The sequence below is a fragment of the Sciurus carolinensis genome, chromosome 12 (assembly GCF_902686445.1).
Source record: "Sciurus carolinensis chromosome 12, mSciCar1.2, whole genome shotgun sequence".
NCBI classification, from domain to species: Eukaryota; Metazoa; Chordata; class Mammalia; order Rodentia; family Sciuridae; genus Sciurus; species Sciurus carolinensis.
In genome coordinates, this window is record NC_062224.1 from 7,865,396 (window position 1) to 7,886,750 (window position 21,355).

General features: G+C 48.3%; 1 protein-coding gene across 2 annotated transcripts in view; it reads right to left on the bottom strand.

The window, feature by feature from the left end:
• Adarb2 (adenosine deaminase RNA specific B2 (inactive)) overlaps nucleotides 1-21,355 on the bottom strand; it is a 481,547-nt gene that overhangs the window by 22,326 nt on the left and 437,866 nt on the right. For both annotated transcript variants that reach the window (XM_047521791.1, XM_047521790.1), the window contains 2 exons: nucleotides 19,592-19,743; nucleotides 9,925-10,093 (listed from right to left, as the gene is read on the bottom strand). In XM_047521791.1, the coding sequence (XP_047377747.1) occupies nucleotides 9,925-10,093; nucleotides 19,592-19,743 (321 nt within the window). The remainder of the gene's footprint in view (nucleotides 1-9,924; nucleotides 10,094-19,591; nucleotides 19,744-21,355) is intronic.

Consider the following 21,355-nt stretch of genomic DNA (forward strand, 5'->3'; position numbering starts at 1 on the left):
GCAGAGAATAGCAATCACCGTTGTGAATTTTGGACAGTTCATCTTCCTGGCTATTGTTTTCACTACCTCAGTGTGGCTTCCGGAAAGGACGCTGTTCTCCAAAATCATAGTGTAGGGGTGGCAACGTTTCAGCCGCCTGTGTGTGTCTCCTTCTGTGTGGCTGTCTCCCTCTTCTGAAGACCTGGCCTCTCCCCACGCAATGTGAACTTCCTTCACTCTCTTCATCTGGGGGCGGATTTGCCCGCCCTCTGAATACACCACCACATCCAGTGGGAAAGCTCCCCACACCTGCCTGCAGGCTGTGGGGTTCAGGAGGGGTGCTGAGGACCAGCCTTCACACTCTTCAGAGCTGTGCCAGGGCACTGTGGTAGAACCGTGGTCTTCAACCTGGCCTGCACACCAGAGCATCTGGAAGACTCGAGAGTCCCTGGGCGTGGGGTGTCTGTGTCCCCATAAACCTTCTGGCATAACTGGTTGGGCTCAGCCTGGGCATCTGCCTTTCCAGTGCACCCTCCATTGTTCTTATATGAACCAGGGTTGAGAACTTCTGAGCAGAGTACTTAACGCAGATTTTTGGAGTCCAGAGAGGTCAAATCTACGTCCACAGTCTGGTCCACTAGGCCATCCTGGGACACTTACTGCTGCCTAGAGCACCAGCCAATTCGGCATGAACCAGCCTTACTTGGGAACTTGGCAGAAAAGCACATTCCCAGACCCCACCCCAAACCTGCACTGGCTCCCCTGTAGTGGCCTGCCCAGGCACAGGTGCCACCTGCCCTCCTACTGCGTCTTCTGTGTGGCTGCCTCCGCCCCTCCCTTGGGGTAGGCAGAGTAGGCGTCCTCACTGAGTGTGAGCCGCCGTGGCGTTGTCCTGGGTGCATGAGGCCACTGTCTTGTTTTCTCTTCATTGTTCACAGACCCAGGCTGCTCATTTTGTTTTGCAGAGCTGGGCTTCCCAGCTCATTTTGTCCCCGCTTGTCTGGGCAGGGTCCCTGGGGATGGGCTGCCAGCTGTGTCTCGGGTGGGAATCAACACCACTCTGCCCACTTCATGAGGTGGTTGCAGCAGAGACAGGTGGCAGCTGGAGTAGCATTCTTGATCTGTTGCTATTGCTTTTATAGATTTGATAAGCATGATTGAATCAATCACTCCTTTCATCATTAGACATTGTGCAAAGTTTCATTTCAAAGTTGTCATGAAAGTCATCATGCAATCTATGTGAAGGGGGTAAAAAGACTTTTAAACTGAACTGAATATTTGGGTTGGACGTTTGCAAGTGCAGTCATTATAAAGGGACCTGCATCTTGAGATGAGATAAATGAACAATGCTGTCACTTAACTTTGGTAGACTTGCTAACACTTTCAGGACAGGGTACCTGCTGATAAATCAAGAAGGAAGGATGTCAGAGTATCTTCCCCAGGTGGGCAACATGCAGGGAGAAGGAGGGTGAGATGGGCTGGAGAGGATACCGAGCTGCAGCTGTGTATGCTCGGAAGGCGCCTTTGCTCTTCACAGTCGGAATGTAAGTTTGGAAATCAGTGCCTCACTCTCTAGAGAGCAGCTATCATTTTTTTACAGTTCATTTTTATGGAGAAAGTTTTAATCTGTTCACTTAAAGACACATTGTGATCAATAATCAAGCTCAGGCACTTAAAATTAGAAACCATATCTAAAGGAGCATTAGTTCCAGAAGATTTAGATTTTTATATGCCACTCAACTTTTGCTTCTTAGAGACAAAGGCAAAAAACACCACGCTGGTTTCCCTCATTCTTTAAGGATGCCTTGTGGTGAGAGTTTAATAAAATGAAGAGAGCCAGAAAAACAGACCTCATCTATAGAATACGGGACGTGACAATGACGTTTGCCATCATCTGTCCCTTGCTCCATGGTGGGGCAGGGTTTGTTGGTCACGTGCTACTCAACCTTAATCTGTGGTGTTAAAGGTCAGTTTTCACTGACGAGGTGAAATGATCACTTTCTGTAGTTTCATTCAGTCTTCAGGGGTGATATTATGGGTGGGATTTTAGGAGCAGATTTTACTGTGATTTTCTCTGATGATTTTCCAGAGAGATAAGCTAAATGAGTAGCTCCTCTTACCTTGCTGTGCTAGTTTCCCAAGATTTGTAGCAGGTAACCCAAAACAGCGTGACTCAAAACAACTGGAATGTATCTCTTACAGTTCTGGAGGCCAAAGTCCTGAAATTGAGGTGTTAGCAGGAACCTGCTTCCTCTGGAGACTCGGCAGCAGGATGGGGGGCACGCCTTTACCTCTTCCAGCTGTGGGTGGTTGCGGCAGTCTTGGTGTTCCTTGGCTTGTGGCGGGGGCCCTCGGATCTCTGCCTCTGCGGTCACGTGGCCTCCTGCTCTGCATGTGTTCTTGTGTGCCTGTCCACAGGCCTCCTCTGCCTCCCCCTTAGGATACTGTAGTCTCGCTTAGAGGGATTTGCTAGGGTCGGTCCCTCCACCTGCCATCCCTAACTGAATCCTGCTGCAGATGGCTGCACTCACCCGCTGGACCTATCTTTGGGGGGCACCATTCAGCTCCCTCCATCTGAGGCTATGTCATCTGTCCCCTGTTTAGGAGAGCCTACTGTTTACTCTTCACTGTGGGTGGGCTCCTTTGTGACTCCACTTTGAGGAGTAAGTGTGAACTCTGAGATTTGGAGAAAAGCTTTCTAACAAAGGTTATTTTTGGAAACGTCATTCACAGCAGCAATCCTCTAGAAACACCCCAGACATCCAGTGAAGGGCAGCCATTTAGTCCACAGCATAACGATTAGGCGTAGTATTACGCATGCGTTAAAGCACTTGTTATTTTTAAAAAGAGCCATGGTTGTGGTGTTAAGCAATGGCTGGAAGCAAACCAGTGTACATGGAAAAATCCTAACAGGAAAAAATGTCAGTAAAAAAGAAAAGGTTGATGGGAATATAGTAACAGTTGACTGCTGTTTTCTGTGACTGTTGGGATATTAGCTGCTATTTCTTCTTTTCATTTTTTTCTTAATTGTGTCTGACTTTCTAATGAAGGAAGTCTTCAAATATAAAATCTCATTCACTATGCACTGTCTTTTCAGCAGTGTGACAGGTTATTTCTTGATACTTTCTTGATTGATTGTTCCTCTTTGATCTGGGGACATTTTATAAGATTGCATGCTTAAATGCCTCACGGGCTTCATAACTAGGTCTCTGAACTTGTCCACAAAGACTCAGGCAGTCCTCTGGAGCAGACTTTCCAGGTGCTTGTCCCTGGTGTATCTTAACACCAAGGTCTGCAGATGCATTTAGGATGGTCTGTGGTCGCAGAGTCTTTGTTTTCTGTACAAAGTCAGTTTGCCCATGAGGGTGTGGGGTGTGGGTGGGTAATTCTCCCCTCTTGGAGCATTTTAACTAGTTTTTATCTTTAACGTAGTATTTTTCTCCAAGATTTTAACTGAAATCTCTTTTAGATGAAACACCTAAAAAGGAAATTTCACTTTCAAAAGATTTTCAGGGCCCATGAATTTTCTTGGTAATTCTGATGACTGATCCAAACCAAAGGAATCTGATTTTGTTTCATGCTATGTTCATTATCAAAATTATTATTATTATTTTTTGGTACCAGAAATTGAATTCAGGGGCACTAGACCCTGAGCTACATCCCCAGCCCTAATTTGTATTATTTAGAGACAGGGTCTCACTGAGCTGCTTAGTACCTTGCTTTTGCTGAGGCTGGCCTTGAACTCATGATCCTCCTGCGTCAGCCTCCCGAGCCGCTGGGATTATAGGCACATGCCACTATGCCTGGTGAAGAGAAGATTCTTACCAGCTGAAGACAGTTCTTGTTCTTCTGGAGCCAACAAGCATCTGATGAATGACCAGGGCTGTCACGGAGCAGAGGTAGGATGGAGGTCCTGCCTTCGTGAACGGGCTGGGGTGCCCACCTGTAGCTTAATCACGGATCCCTTAGAGAGCAGGACAGTGTTTGAGTGGAGCAAGGAGAACCAGCTTGGGGAGAGCTCCAGGAGGTTTGTGAAGGGTGAGGAAACCTCACCTGGGTAGCAAGACATGGGCAAGAACCTTCCGTTTCCAGCATGCGGGCTGATTCTCTGATGATGGAGAGACATTAATTCATTAAACGCTTCCTAGAGAAGTTAAGGTCTCATGAAAGAGTTGCGACACTGGTCACCAAAGCACTGATCTGCTTCTGGTGAGGTTGTAACCTGCAAGAAGATGCTGGCTGGTCGGGTGGCTCCAGCGAGAGACCTGGTCCCTTTCACTGTCTTCACAGAGGAGAGGTAGTCACCATAGGAGTTCTAGAGAAAGTCCAAAGTCACTCAGAGGACAGAGGGAGGACTGCTCTGGAACATGAGGCGACACGTAAGAAAATGTGAGAGAGCTTTTCTCTGTGATGTTTTATGGCTTGCAACAAACCCCGGAAAAATTTCAAGTTTTCTATACTATGTTTTTGTCCTTTTCCATAGACGGTTCTTACCCTTGACTTTGTAAAATGGAATCAAGTGTTTATTCATGAAGCTTCATACTCAGAAGGGTGCCTGTGGTCACCTAAGCAGATTATTACCCAGGTGTCACCCTACAAAGGTGACACCTGTGCTTTGGGTTTTGCTGTGTAGCTGCATTGTTTATTTAGATCTGTGGAAACAACAGGCTCTGACTCATTTTTCATTGATATTGAAGGGTATTTGCAGAGAACCACAGATGTGTGTAGCGGAGGTACTTGTCCCACCTTCATTAAAAATGCAATTTTCATCATCTGTTTTCTTCTTAACACATAAAAGTCATATGAAATAGAGGATGAAAAAAAGTCAGCTGATTATTTCTTTCATGGTTGCTCAAGCAAAACTGCATCTATTAATATAGAAATTTCTAAATTACTAGCCGGGTGTGGTGGCACACACCTGTGGTCCCAGTGACTTGGGAGGCTGAGGCAGGAGGATCACAAGTTCAAGGCCAGTTGCAGCAACTTAGCAGGACTCTGTCTCAGAAAAAAAAAAATAAAATGGGCTGGGGATGTGTGGCTCGGTGGTTAAGTGTCCCTGCTACCAAAAAATAAATAAATAAATAAAATAAGAGATTTCGAAATTTCTAAATGTATATGACTGGGTTTCAAGCATTGTTTGGGATAAGACACTTATTTTCTAGGAAAGAAAATAGTAGGTTTAGTTGCTTACACATTCACGTTATTTGTGGGCAGTACAAATAACGTTTTCACCATGTTAGAAAGTTAAATCTTTCACGTTTGTCCTCCATGTTGTACCCTATCAAGGACCTACTCATGGTTTACATCTGGGCTGTTCTGATGGAAGAGTTTCCTTCCTTCATTCATCCAGTAAATACCTGCTGATGACTGGCCCCACGCCTGCCACTGTGTACCACGTGAGGAGTGTCACCAAGTCCAGGGTGCATGACTCACCAGGCAGAATGGTCCTGCAGAGTCAGAACCAGTCCCTTCCCTCGGCCTTGGATCCCTCCCCTCGTATGGCTTTCAGCCCTGTTCACTCACCCACAGACGGGCTGTGTCAGAGTCGAGGACCAACACAGGTGTTGGGACAGTGTTCCCATCCATGGTAGACTCCCTTCCCGCCTTCCCACCCATCTATCTGTTTCTCTCGTAAACACTCACGGTGCCCAGTCTAGGCAGCCACCAACTGTGCCGGACACTGAGTAGCTCGTGTAGAATAAGACATGGTCCCTGCCCACGGGAAGCTTAGCGTTTGATGGGAGGGATAAATTCTAAGGGGGAATGAAGCCCCTGAGGGCAGACAGGAGACAGCACAGCCAGCCTCAAATATATCATTTCTAGACGGAGTTCCCTTGCTTGTCTCTCACCAAACTTACATCCAGGGGTATCAGTGGTATGCTGGTAAAAATTGGCTCTAAAATGAATGACTAAAGAAATAAATAAAAAGCTTGCAGTCGTAGTTTTTACTAATTTCTACAATGTGAACACTACCACTGTGGGCAATTTCAAGCTGCCACGTTCAGGGTGCTGATCACAGACGTGGGAAGAGAGAGGAGGTTTGGACACTTTGCTTTCTTGTGTCTCCCCATACAGATATAATAGGTGTAAATAATTTCAAGAGCATAAATAATAGTAAGATAATTAGGCAGTGATAAGTTCTGAGAATTTATTATTTTTGTTTCAGTGTAATTTATTTAGTTGTAAATTTAAGTGATTTCATTCTTAATAATGACTGTATTTTCAAAATTGCCTGAAAATTCAGTAACAGCTCTCAGGCCTAGCTGGTTCCAGCACACCTCTGTTCCAGGTCCAGTGCTTCAGGGACAGTGGTCTCTAGAGACAAAGTGCCTCCCTCGCAGTTTCACAGACTGTAACTCCTGGGTCTTTGTGTCCTCAGAGTCCCGCTCTCCAAAGAGCATCGAGCGCCATTAATTCATTGAGTTAGAAGCCTTCATCTGTATTTGTGTGTGAAGGTCCTTTGTTTTGAACATTATTTAAGCCTGAGGTTGAATTTTTGTTTTTGTACAGGACAGAAAGCAGATGAGCACATCCATTATCAGATGGTCTCTTTGCGAAGCCTTTGTACAAATAATGCACGCTACAGATGCTTATGGTCTGGAATCATTAGCATAACATATGTTCCCGCTCAAAAGTGGCAAATGCGCCTCTGTTCCAAAATAGCTCATGCCTTAGCATTCACATCCTGGTCTCACGCTCGGCTCTGACTACGGCGGACGCAAGTGTACTTCCATGCCAAAGGATGCGTTCTGAGGCCAAGTGCTCTGGCCCGGCCCAGACCGGACTGTTCAGAACTGGTGGCATTATTTCTGTCCTTGTCATGGTCACCCTTGCCCTGTCCTCATCATTATTACCAACAAATACTGTTTAACAGGGGCCACCGTGTGCATCTCACTGTGACAGATACCATGCAAATCAAGTGGCGTCAAATGACCCCTTGAAGGTCACAGCTCAGCACAGAAGCAAACACTTCGGAAAACAAACTCCTGCAATTTCAGTGCAAGAGACAGGATAGGGTGACGGGGTGGGACCTGAGAAGGGCATGCTGCATCTGGGCAGGGGACGAGGGGCGCTGGGCCGCCTGGGGTGGAAGAGGCCGGGAGGCAGTAGGTGAGCTGCAGGAAATGGGGAGAGAGGGAGAGAGAGAGAGAGAGAGAGAGAGAGAGAGAGAGAGAGAGAGAGAGAGAGAGAAGATGGGCAGAGCCAGGGAGGGAGAGAGGGGAGAGGGAAGGAGGGAGGAAGGGAGAGGGAGAGAGAGGGCCTAGGGAAGGAGAGGGACAGAGGAGAGAGGAGAGACAGAGAGGAGAGAAGGAGGGAGGGAGAGAGATAGGAGAGAGGAGAGAAAGAAGTGGGAGAGGAGAGAGGGAAAGAGGAAAGAGGGGAAGAGGGAGGGGAGAGAGGGTAGAGAGAGTGGGGATGGAGAAAGAGACAGAGGAGAGAGGAGAGAGACGGAGAGAGGAGAGGTAGGTGGGAGAGGAAAGAGGGAGGGAGAGAGGGATGGGGAGCAGGAGGAAGCACTTTGAGGACAAAAGGCAGCATAGAAGTAGGCAGGTAGGTGGGCCTTAGGGGAGGGGGCGGGGTGGGGGGCGAGGGGCGTCTTCAAGGCTCTGTGGGCACCTCCCGCTCCTTCCTGCCTCTGTCCTGTTTCCACCTGCCCAGATTGGGGAAGAAGGTCTAGTGAGTGGAAGAGGCCGCAGCTCCTGAGTCCCACACTGGGCAGACCCTGGGAAGTTCTCACGGCCGGCAGCCAGAACCAGGGGCCTGGGAGTCCCCAGACTTGCATTCTGTGTCGGAATCAGTCTGGAATCCTTCCCCATGCAGGACCCTGCCTGAAAGCCCTGGAGGGGACGCAGTGTGGGCTTTCATGTTTCAAGCGATTTTATTAAAAAGAGAAAAACCTGACTTTTGAGGGGCCGCCTTACCATCGACAGCCCCACCACCAGCAAATAAAGCTCAGGTTTTGCAGCCCCTGTTTAATTTACTGTCTATTGATGTTTAAGATCCCAGAGACAACAAAATTTCATTTCATTTCTGTAGCATTAATTTACTTCATTTTTCTGGGGAGTCCGAGAGTTAATTTAGAAACCCAATGCTATCTTAGGGCACAAGAGAATTTCTGTTAAAGTGAAAATTGCCGCTTTTTTTCTTCCTCCCCATGAATAGATGAAAACATTACAAAGGAGGAATACATTTTCTTCTGAAAGATGAGCTATTGGACGACTATCGGCTGTTCCCTTTGATACTGAAATCAGTGCTTTGATTTATTGTCATTAGACCATCTTCTTGCTCTGCCGAGCCAGGAGCAATCAAAGCCAGGGAAGTAAATGGCACTATTTTTCCCGTAGCCATTCGGTAATTTCCCAGGAGATTTTGGAACCACAGATCTCCAGGGCTGATGTTTCATCTGCCCTGTAGCCTCAGAAAGCCTCCAAGAGGTGCCCGAGAAGCTCTGCAGTGGAGCTGGAGGCAGGGGTGGACAGAGGAAGTCCTGGTGGTGTCCCCTGTCCTCCGGGACCAGCGGTGCTGACTTCTTTCCTCAGCTCAGTGCTTTCTGCCCTTGCCTGACGTTCGAGCTGAGTCTCTCTGACCCCTCACCCCTCTGGCGTTGCGCTCCATTCTCCAGAGTGACCACAAGCAACATGACTCTTCTTTAGTTTTTAGTAGGTAAAGAGCCTGATCCAGTCAATCGAGCTCCCAAGACGCCTTTGGGTGTCTCCCTGTTGGGGAACCCCTGGGACGGCTGCATTTTAACTGGGGACCGTGGGGGATGACGGGTCCTCCCCTTCCACCCCAGGTCCCCCAGTGGTGGTGGGATGCTGAGGACCTCGTGATCCTTGCCTCAGAGAGTGGGCTTGGTTGTCCTTGGGCTTCCTCATTTTCTGTCTCCTCCCCAGCCTCTTTCCTCCCACGTCCCGAGAGACCCGCCTTCTGGGTTCCTGACTAGTTTCAGACAGGTCCATGTGGAGGGTCTTCGGGACAGCAACATGGTAGCATTGAGGGCTGAGCCTTTGCTCGGAGGCCACATTTGCAGACCATCCTGTTTTCCCTTGGGTCATAAACTACAGGTCGGTACACTTATCAAAGTATCCCAAAGCCTTGGCTTAGGTGTTGTGACCGCTTGGCATTGCTGTCCTCAGGGGTGGCTTTGGGCGGGGGTTACGGCTCTTTTCTGCAGACTCTGAGAGGCAGTGCCTCTTCCCCCGAGTGTGCCCGTGACTACCTTCTAAGTTCCTGCCGTGGGGATGGCGTCCTCGGGGTGCCAGAGCTGCCGTTGGGGTGGGAGTGTGGAGAAACAGATCCCGGGCATCAGAACAAGGAGCCGGGGAGAGTGGGGCGGCTCCTGCCTGACGTGGGGCCTCTCGCTAAGGAGCAGGCGCTCTGTGGGGGAGACAGAAATGCCCTTCTGCAAGTTCCTCCTCCTCCTGTTCACCCTGTGGGTTCTCCCTCCCTGAGACTAGGCGTGGGGGCTTTGAAACTTCTTCCAGGAGGAACTCATCTTTGGGACCTGGGGGAGTGGCATCCCTTGCAGCTGAGAGTTCATGTCTTTCCTTGGATGATGGTCAGGCTCTAGAGAAAAGCAAGCGGCTGGGAGGAGCAAGCTCCCTAGCTCCCTTTGCTTCCCGGGCAATCCCGTGGCCCTTTCTGACAACAAGCAGACTGTTCAGGAATGGCAGACGCAAACCAGGGGTGTTGTTTTTCGCGGCCACAACATGAAACTGCTAGGTACTTGCTCTCTCTGGGCAGTTTTGCTTCAAGCACATGAAATAAAAAATGTGAAACTGTGAACTGCATGTTGAAGAGGGACGGCGTGCGTTGGGCCCCCGACGGGCACTGTGTTTCTCGGACCTCGCTCAGGACAGCGACGTGGGTCAGGGCCTGCTGTCTGGCTGCCTCCACGTGGAACACAGCTGACTTTTGGAAGAGGAGGGCCGGTTGGGCTCTTACCTGGCGATCTTGTCCGTGCAGGACATGGTGACCAACTGCTCTCCTAGCAGGATGCCGTCCCACGTCTGGACTGCACTGGGGCCCCGGACGGGGACTGTGCCCTCCCCAGACTCGATCTTGGTGCGCAGGTGACCGCGGAACTTCCTGACGATGTGTTTGCTGCTATTCACTAGGAAAGAAGAGGCGGTGGTGAGAGGCGGCAGAGACACCTGCCCAGAGGTAAGCGGCTCTGTGGGGCTGAGAGGGAAGCTCGGTAGACTGCATCAAAGGCGCTCGGCAGGAACCAGGGTCAAGAGGCAGGTCTTAGAAGTAATAGAAGCAGATGCTGGGGACATGGCAAAGACATGGACTTCACAGTGTGGAGATTCCTCAGAAAACTTGAATGGAACCACCATTTGACCCAGTTATCCTACTCCTCAGTTTATACCCAGAGGACTTAAAATAAGCATACTACAGTGACACAGCCACATCAATGTTTGTAGCAGCTCAATTTACAATAGCTAAGCTATGGAATCAACCTAGGTGCCCTTCAACAGATGAATAGATAAAGCAAATGTGGTCTATATACATAATGGAATATTACTCAGCCTTAAAGAAGAATGAAATTATGGCATTTGCAGGTAAATGGATGGAACGAGAATATGCTAAGTGAAATAAGATAATCCCCCAAAACCAAAGACCAAATGTTCTTTCTGATACGCAGATGCTAACATACAATAAGGGATGGGTAGTGAGGGAAGGGTAGAAGTTCATTGGCTTAAACAAAGGGGAATGAAGGGAAGGGAGAGGGGGTGGGAATAGGAAAGACAGTTGAACAACTCAGACATCACTTTCCTATGCTCACACATGGATACATGACCAGTGTAACTCCACATCATGTTCAAGCACGAGAATAGGATCCTAAATACAATAAGTTATACTCCATGTGTGTTTAATATGTCCAAATACATGTCTACTGCCATGTATATCTAAAATGAACAACAACAACAAAAGAGATGGGCTTCGAGGCAGTGCGACTAGCCAGGGTCCGCTCACTGTCCCGTAAAGGGCTGAGCAAGCCTTTCAGAGACTGTACACTGTTCCGTCTCTGCCACCACCACCCAACTCTGCTGCTGAGGTGCACAAGCAGCCTCAGATGACATGTCATGAATGAGCATGGCCGTGTCCCCCTAATGCTTGAGTTATGGACACTGAAATTTGAACATATAATTTGAACATCTAACTTTCATGTCATGAAACACAGTTGACCCTCCATGCCCACAGGTTCTGCATCCCTGGATGAGGATCAAAAGAATTTGGAAAGAAATCGTGTCTGTACTAACAGGCACAGACATTTTCTCCTGTCACTGTGTAACTGCCATTTACATAGCATGTTCCTTGCGTTAGGTAGGATGAGTAATCTAGCAATGATTTAGAGCTGATGTGAGTGTGTGCAAAAGTTATACCCAAACACAACGCCATTTTATATAAGGAACTTGAGCATCCACAGATTATGGTACCTGCAGGGGGCCCTGGAACCAACCCTCCATGGTTATGGGATGGGGGATGGCAGTATAGTTCTTTCCAGTTTTTGCAGCATTAGAAAGTTGTGAGACCACGCTAGCTTTGGGGTCATAGAGGTGGTGAGAGAAATTTGCCCTTCCACAGGCCTAGATTTTAATTCCGGCTATGTAACCTTGGGAAAGTGAATTGCAGTGGTTACTTCCTCTTGCAGTAGGGATAGTAATATTTCCTCGCTCCTGGGCCCCGAGGATTAAACGAGACAACCTCTGTGAGCGTGCGGGTGTAGCTCAGAGCCCTCAGCTCTCCAGAGTGCCTCCTTATTACCTGGGCTTTATACGGGGTAGGGACTTTCCTAGGCACAGAAATGACGAGCCTAAAAGTGGTCCTTCTACCTCTCTCTTGGGTTCTGGGTTCTTCTCTTACCTCTCCAGGGCCCTCTTGATACATGTCCACCTTCATACACTATACCACACCCCACAATTATTTGGAGAACTAGCAAGAACAAGAGGAGCCTTACACAGGTTTTTTTTTTTTTTTTTCTTTTCCTAAAAATATTCTGTATAAAGATTAGGCTATTTTGTATGAGAGAAATGGTTAACTGCTTTGCATATTAAATATATATGAAAGCACATGGTGATTCCAACAGTGACATACATATAGTGACAGGAATAGATATTAGATGCTTTCTTTAAGAAGTTTTGATTTAAGTTTCAGAAGTTGTGTGGGTGCAGTTTTCTCCTCATTTACTCTCACTGATGTGGTGAATAGTAAATGTGGTTTTTCTTTTTCTTTTTTTAATTGTGGACACACTGGAGTAATTTCCACTGCACTTTCTTATCAGTTCTAAGAGCGGAAGTTCTTTCACTACAAATTCATAGTACCTAAAGGCTCTCTTTTGGGAAGACTCTCAAAAGGAGAGTCAACATTTGAGAGGTTTCGAATCACCTGTTCATCCTGCAACCAACCACTTACTTTGTGAGGTCCAATTTGGATTTGCCTGAGAGTCACCTGTGGAAGGAAGAACCAAGGAGAAAAATGGAGCCTGGTGAGCATCTCTTCTGCATGGTACATGGTGATGTTGGCGAGGGCGACTGTGCAGGTGGCAATGATAGTGACGACAGTGATGAGAAGATGGTAGGGATGGTGACAATAGTGATGAGGATGGTGACAATAATGGTGAGGATGGTGATTGTGATGACAGTGATGATAATGATGATGGTGATGATGATAGTGACCACGGTGATGATTGTGGTGATGATGGTGATGGTGACAATAATGCTGATGGTGGTGATGGTGATGATGGTGGTGATGGTGATGATGGTGGTGATGGTGATATGGTGGTGATGGTGGTGATGGTGGTAATGGTGGTGATGGTGTTTGTGATGATGGTGGTGATAATGGTGGTAATGGTGGTGATGGTGGTGATGGTGGTGATGGTGGTAATGGTGGTAATGGTGGTGATGGTGATGATGGTGGTGATGGTGATGATGGTGGTGGTGGTGATATGGTGGTGATGGTGGTGATGGTGGTAATGGTGGTGATGGTGTTTGTGATGATGGTGGTGATAATGGTGGTAATGGTGGTGATGGTGGTGATGGTGGTGATGGTGGTAATGGTGGTAATGGTGGTGATGGTGGTAATGGTGGTGATGGTGGTGATGGTGGAAATGGTAGTAATGATGGTAATGGTGGTGATGGTGATGATGGTGGTGATGATGGTGGTGATGGTGGTAATGGTGGTAATGGTGGTGATGGTGGTAATGGTGGTGATGGTGTTTGTGATGATGGTGATATGGTGGTGATGATGGTAATGGTGGTGATGGTGGAAATGGTAGTAATGATGGTAATGGTGGTGATGGTGGTGATGGTGGTGATGGTGGTAATGGTGGTGATGGTGGTGATGGTGGTGATGGTGGTAATGGTGGTGATGGTGGTGATGGTGGTAATGGTGGTGATGGTGACAATGGTGATAATGCTTATGGTGATGGTGACAATAATGGTGTGGAGGGTGATGGTGATGAAAATGGTGATGATTGTGAAAGTAACAGTGACCACGATGGTGGTAAAGGTAATCCTGCTATGGTGACTATGATGGTGACAATGATGGTCATGGTGATGGTGACGGTGACAAACTGAACAGAAAATAGTTTGTCTGACTCAAAAGTGCTCATGTGAGCACAGGAGTTACCCTGGACTTCTACGTGTTCCAGGTGGGTCTCAGCGGACTCACGGGAGAAAGCGTTGGAAGGGGAGGAGCTGTCCCACCTCCCAGTTTCTACACCGGCCCTTCGCTTTGGGAGACGGCTTCTCAGGGAACGTGGTTCTCCATGTCTGCTTCTGTAAGTTAGGGCGTCCTCAGATTCTCCTAACACTTCACCTACGGCATCTTTTCCCAAACCGCAAGAGCTGCCTGTCACACTGCAGAGCCTTCTGGCTTCTCACCGTCCGTGAAGGCCAGGATGGTAGGAGGCCTGGCTCCAAGTTACAACTGGCTTCTAGGAGGAGACACAGGCCCTCGACCAGCATCACTGCGCCTCAAGAGCCAGGTGCGCAGATGCGTCCCAGAGCGCTCGTGTGGGAGGAGCCAAGTCCCTGCTGCCTTCTCTAGCGCACCCCGTGGCTCCATGGGTCCCAGGTGAGGTCAGGGTTGGTGAACTTGTGGAGATGGTTTCCTCCGGCTCCGTCTGGGCTAATTGTGAGAGACAGGAGGGAGCTGAAGATGCCACTTCAGGCAGAATGAAATGTCAATCCCCAGCAACTGCTGGTACTGAACTTAAATCCCCTGTAGTGGCTTGATCGCGTGCCCGAGATGCTGCAAGTGTGAAATGTCAGAACCTTGCCTGCTGTGCGCACATAGCTACTCCCAAATGCATTGGAACCTTCTAGGCCAATTCTGATATTCCAAATATCAACTCATTAGTATAGTGTTTATCAGTCTTAAATTGTTATCTTTTCGGATTGATAGAGTAGTAACATGCTTTAGAAAACTTTTTGTTCAAGTGAATATTTTATTTTTAGGGGAGAAGTTAATGGAGGTGGCAATAAATGACAATTGAAGACGTTCACCTCCGAGGTGGAGTTGTCTAAAAAACCAGTGGCAGAGGGGATAGAGACAAAGCAAAACCAAACCAAAGATAAACAAACAAAAACCTGCACAGACCCCATAAAGTTATAAGAAAGGAAGAAAATATTTTAAAGTATCAAATAAAATTTAGATTTCCAAACTGTCTCCAAAAGCAATATTGTAGAAAATATATCTGTGAAGCAATCCACTCTTTGTTGTAATAATAGAATCTGTAATATTTGCCATGAGGTCATGTAGGTGACCTTTGTCATCATTTGATGATGATGATGATAGTGATGATGTTGAATTATGAGACTATTAGAATCCATTATCTTGCAATGCACAACTATTATATACTGCACATTTCTGCAACTCAGGAGCATAGCAGAAGAAAGGAGTTTAAGGAACTGTAGTTTAGATTTCCTGACTTCCTATGGGATTTTGTTTCAACCTCCTCAACTGCTCTCCTGTATAATGAGTGGAACTGGCGTGGAATGAATGTGCTAGGCCCTTAGCATACCTTTGCAGATAAACACATGATAATCCTGCTCTTTTTCATGGAATCTTGTGGCATAGAGTTTGGAAAATTTAATCTGCTAAATTCTTGGGAAAAGGTAGTAAAATTGAATTTACCAGGTGATTTAAAAGCCATTCTAAGAGAAAGGAAATTTCCAGTGAGGGCGTTGGTGGTTTGGGAGGGGAATAAAATTTGCTCAGCCCTACTGAGGTGCCCTGGAGCCTTCTTGTCTTACATTTAGGATCTTATCAGAACCACCTCGGCTCTAGCTCAGGCTTCGGAGACGCTGAGACTTGGCACTGTTCCCTGTGAGTCTGGAGGGTGTCTTGTCCCTCCTTGGTGGAAGTTGGTGCCTCTAACCCTCTAGAGAACAGTGTTCAGAGTCCTGGCTCTGACTTGGTAAAAAAACAAATGAAACTTGGCCAACACAGCACAGCTCTCCCAGTTGTGTGAAGGAACGTCTTGGAGACATTTTTCTCCCCTGACTTCTTGACCGTCTAGGTCCGGGAGGAAGTCCTAGCACCTAGCAGTTTTGAATGACCTGAGATGGAGCAGCTCTGCTGTGGGTGAGCTCAGAGACCCCAGTCTGCAGAGGCTTCGTGGGAACACCTTTTCCTTCACAGTGCACGCAACACAGGAGAAGCCTTTTTCACCTGCCCACCCTGAGGCGGGGCGGGCTCCTGCCACAGAACTTTGCGGACCTTTGCGGGTACTCTGCCCTTCCAGCTCTCCTCGAAGACCTCTCCACTAAGCCTTCGAGAAAGGAGATGACTCAAAGGGGTTAAATCTGGGGACTTGAAATGTGGTTGATGCTTAGGAAACTAGAGATCTTGGGACCTGACTCCACTCCCCCTGCGTCAGATTCTCAGCCAAAGAGCGAATGGCAGGAACCGGAATTCGTAAAGACTTCCCAGGTGACCCAGATAGATTAACCAGGTTTGGAAACAACTGGATCTAATACGTTTCTAAACTAGCAGGCAACACATTTGGGGATGAATCATGGTTCATCCCCAAATACCATGAACCAGTTGACATTGACATTGTATTTAAAGACTCTGGGGATGGAGACTGTGATATGTCCAGATGAAGGTTTTGGTAGAAAAAGAAAACATGGAACAGAGAATTTCTCCAGCCACAGGCACCCCAGGGAAGTGGGGCTGGATGGCAACAGGTCCATGATGGTCCCTGAAACTCAGTCCCTGAACCTGGATTCCGGGGCTTGTCCAGCAGACTGACCCATGGGGCTCAGGGAACTCAGGAATCCTTCTGAGCTGTCAGAACAGCAGTGAGCCAGAGAGGTCCCCTAGGCAAGGTGGTCTCTCTGCAGTTCATGGGGGTTGGAAACAGGCTCCTAGAAATTCCAAGTGGGCTCTTGTCTCTCACAGGCCTTCTGGCTATATGGTACTTGCTTTAATGATTGTTTAAAACTTTATAGAAAAATTTCTTATTGTGCTCTGTTTGGTGTCCCTTCATTCATTAAAGGGAAGGGGAACAATCTCGGGCCCTGTTCAAGCTTCCAAGCTTCTCTCAGATGAAGTTGTAGTGTAATCGTTCTGGGATTTGGATGCTTCAGAACCTGCTGAGTGTTTGCAAGTGTGTGAGCATGCTCACGCGTGTTTGTGCACCTGGGTTTATGCACGTGCGTGTGTGTGTGTGTGTGTGTGTGCGCTCGCATGAACAAGAGGGAGGAGGATTGTAGCACAGCTGCAGGTCGTTAGAGGGTAGCGTGCTGCCCCGTGTTAAGATGCACAATAGCTCTGTGCAGACCAAGTGAGGGAGTGGGAAAAGCAGCAGCAGCAGCAGCAACAACGACAACGACAACAACAACAAGGTGCAGTGATCAGGTCCAAGCTGGGCAAAGTGCTGGAGAGAGGGCCAGGAGGTGGGGGCCTCAGGAGGACAGAGATTCCAGTCTGGAGTTTCTTAGAGTCTGGACGAGGTACCCAGCAGAACGAGGTACTGTCAGAACATGTCGGTGCTCTTCAGTCTCTGCGACCGTGAGCATAACGAAGTCACAGTGACCTTCAGGGGACAAAGTCACAGTGACCTTCAGGGGACAACGTGGTCCCCAGGGCTTCATTGAGGAGCATGGCTCCCCTGAGGGAACCTGTAGGGTTGAAGGTGCTGGCTGCCGACCCCTCAGGGACTAGTCCTAACTGGAGTTTGGCAGCCTCTCCATGCAAGTCTTCCTGCAGGAGACTGGTCACCAGTGCCTCTGTCCCCCAGGCAGGAGCCCCTCGAAGCAAAGGCCCCCTCACTCGCATTCCCTTATCCAGTGGTCTAACCCTCCTCACAGGGTAGCAATGGAAAATGCTGGGCGAGTCAGCAACATGGGGGGCTGGCCACCCCTCTTGTTCTTGCAGAATTTGTTCCTGAGGGTTTCTGCTTGCCTTGAAAGCTCTTCCCCAGCACAGGAAAGCAGGCATTTGGGTTTCCTTGTCTTTACTGAGCGAATGGGGGAGAACAACGCGTGGCATTTGGCTGCGGGGGCCTTCTGCACCTCCCTAGTGGGGAGAGTCGGGGACACCAACCTGGATAAGAGGCACAACCCCGGCAGCAGTGTCTCCTTTTTGCCCAGCCGATCCGCAGCAAAAATGTGAGGAAAACGCTTTAGTTTTTCTCCTAGCAGCACCTGCCACTTCTTAAAAGCACCATGAAATAAAAGACATCTGTGGCTGGAAGTGAACCCCAGGGTGCCTCTGGGAATGTATTTGTTTGTTTTTCTAAACCACTGGCATTGCAAGTTGGAACTGAGGGCTGGGAGGCCACAGTTGGTGCTTGATGTACAGAGAATGGGAAGTTCAGGGAGCCGGAACTGACCCCCGGGGAGACAAGAAGTGGCGGACACTCAGCCCTCTCCTGACTCCTGCTGGGGACGCAGGGGCCACAGAAGAAGCTGAATAAATGAGGGCCTGCCCCAAATGTCTCATGGACTTTTCCTTCTACAGTCTGAGGGCTTCCTCGGCTGGATCTTCATGATGCCAAACCTTTTGACAAAAAGGGGAAAGATAATTCCTAGTAGCTGTCTATTGGGATATGAACCAGATTTCACAGTTTTATTTAGAGGGCAAATTGGTATCATGTAGATCCTGCACGAGGGGCATTTCCTAGGAAAATAAATCCGCTCCACGTTGTTTTCCTGTTTTGTCTCTTTCTGAAAGCTGCACAGCAGTGAAGCCTTGTCCCGTGTGGTCTCACCTTACCTGCATGGCTCCTTCTGAAAGGGGCAGTGTCTGTCTCACATCCCCTCGGCCCTCTCAGTCTCCTGGGGGCCGTTCCTTTAAAGTCCTCTGATATTTAATGGGTCACCATTTCTGATTCTCAATTTGACTCGGTTCTACATTTGCTTTCCAAAGGATGTGGAAAAGCCACTTAGAATCTCATTATGGAGAATCCCACCCACCCACTCTCTGAGGGGAAATTGATGGGGTTGGAGGAGAATCTGCAAAAGGAGAATGTATTTCTCCAGTCCAGACTCCTGGCTGCAGGCTAGAGAAACAGGGCGAACGCACGTAGATTTTGAACACCTCCCCCATTCTGCATCTTTAGTGAAGGCACTTTTCACAGGTCTGCAACACAGCAGGTACTCAATAAATGTTTATTTTTCCTGAGTTTGGTAATTAGAATATGTAACCTTCCATGCAAGGAAAACCAGAAGGTCAAAACCAAACCTTGGTGCATCATCCATTGGGTTTCTACTGGAAGTTTCTTCTGATTTGAGAATATACTTTTTATGTTTCAGTATCTTTCTTAGGATCAGATCCCTCTTCAAATACACATATTTATTTTTTTGTGTATAAAATATTTTTATATTTTATAGATTTTATAAATAAAATATCTTTATATTTTATTTAACTGGGATAAAAATGCTAACTGTGATTATATTTGGGTGGCAGAAATACCTATATACATATTTAATTTCATTGCCTACATCAGAAGCTTCTCCTAGGGTTGCTTCTAGAAAGAGTTGGGAAGAGTGGGGACCAATCGTGGAACTTCATAACAGCATTTATGGGATGGACATGCGAGCCCTGGACACTTTCTCTGCAGTGGAGATGCCGATGTTGTTACACGGTGGAGCTGTGCCTGTCCTCCGGTGCTGAAGCACAGCACTTTGGCAGGGTATCCCTCACCCCTGACTTTGTTCCAAAAGCAGAGCTTTATTCTCAAAGTTGCAAACAAAGGAAAACAGAGCCGGTTTGAATTTGCTTCCACCCCATGTAATTCTCATTTGCTCTCTCCTTCATTCCATTTTCCAGTTTGGGATACAGGGACTGTGTGACCTATTAAAATGAAGCAGAGAACTATGGCAATTGAAAAGCTAATTTTAGGCTTCAAACTACTTTTCTGCCAATGATCTGGGCATTGCAGACTAAGATTTTGGAGGTATGATTATCTAGCTAATTGTGACTGAATCCTCATCCAGCATCTCAGAGTAGTGGCCACATCTCACACACACACACACACACACACACACACACACACACACACACTGCCCGGGCCAAGACAGCCTGGGACAGAGTCCAGAGAGAGGGAAACCTGGCATTGTTTGTTTACAAAAGGCAAAAACATGTTGTCTCTTACGGTCCGTGGTGATTTCGTAGGGAGAGTTGAGTCTCGCATCTCCGCAGGGGGACGTGCTCACGTAGAGATGGAAGAGGATATTTTCTCGAAGCCTGTAGCCTCCCTCCTTTAAACGCACGAATATCGATCGCTCCGAGTCCTCTCTTCGCTTGCTGGGGACACAAAGAGGATCTGGGTCATTTGTTACAAACCAAACCAGCAGCATTCCAACCAGGCCAATACTTCTGTCCTGTTTTGTAGAGTTGCTCCTATTTTTTTTTTTTTTTTTTTCCTCTTATCTACACTCTGCGCCATATTCGCTCCTTGCACGGACCCTTCCGAGAGAGGCTGCAGTGAAACCAAGTGAAAGCAAACAACCCGCAGCAACCCTGCCACCCTCACCCTCTCTTAGCATTTACATTTCCGGTTTATCTTGCACAAAGCCAGCGTCTACAGTTTATGGAACCATAATCCTGCGGCTTCCCACACTCTTCTCCCGGCAACATCTGGCAGTGGACTGTAGACTTGTCAGCCTTGGTGGGCACACATGTGAGCACAAAAGACAGAAAAGGGACTTTAAAAAGGGGGGCTGGGGCTCGGCCTCCAGCAGGGTCAGGTGGGAATGGCAACCGGACCGCATCTTCCCGGGGTTGGATCTGGAAAAGCCCGTGTTGCCTCGTCTTGGAGGAATTCCGGGCTGTGACTCCTGGACACCTCCCTATAGCCCTTAAACTCTAAGGTGAGAGCCCCTGCCTCGAGGAGGCGGGGAGACCCCATACTGGGCACTGCAGGAATGCAGTTGTATTTCTTCTCCCGGATTTTGTTCTCCTGGTTTCTTGCAGTCGACTTTCTGCCAGTCTGGCTGTTTTCACACGTTCTGCCCCATTGGTGATGGATTCTGTGTTGCTGGGCCTAAGATCTCACAGGCAGCAGAACAGACATTTTCTCTCCAGGAACCCCGGAGGCGCCTAGCAGCCTTCCTGCCTCTGTGCCTTTGCTTCTTGGCCACCGCCCACCCTCCCTCTGCCCAGGGCTCCTCTGGGGGTCCAGGGGGCCAACGTGTTGTTTGGGTTTCCCAATGCAGAGGCCGGTGAGCCAAGGGGCTCAAACCTCACTCCCTGCAGCTGGCTTTTCATAGCCATTACTGGCACCCCCACGCAGGGCAGGGATGGGAGGCGATTGTCTTTGAGCCCCCAACCTGCAAGCTGGCAGCACAGTGCTGGGCATGCAGCCAGCTCCTGGCAGATCTTGGCTCGATTCCCTCCCACGACACAAACTGGAGGAAAGGGTACTTGGAGATATTTCCAACCGAGCAGTTGGATATTCAGGAGAAATCCTTCTCTGCATTTGGAGAGATTTCCAACTCTGTTCTGATCCGCTCAACTCCAGCCGCGCCTGGGCGGGCCTCCTGGAACTGATGGGGCAATATATCAGGCTTCTGCGCACTGCTCAGAGGCGCAGATAAAAATTAATTGAGTGTATTAAGGTATTGCTTTTATTTGAGTCTGTTTGGCATATACTTGGGCCTTTTTCCCTTTGTGTGGCCGCTGCGTATGCTAATGGGCATGATGAGTCACGCGCAGAGCCCCCCTGAGATCCCATTATTAGTGGATTTGAGGAACACTGCTTCAAAGGGTACAGAAGGGCGGCTGGAAGATGCAAGGAAGGAACATTCTGGCAAAGAGACCCACAGCAATCGAACCCTGTGACCAAAGAGCTCAGTGCAGGCATGCGTCTGAGACATCATGCGCTCCAATCCACCTGCATTTCTCCTGCACCCGTTTA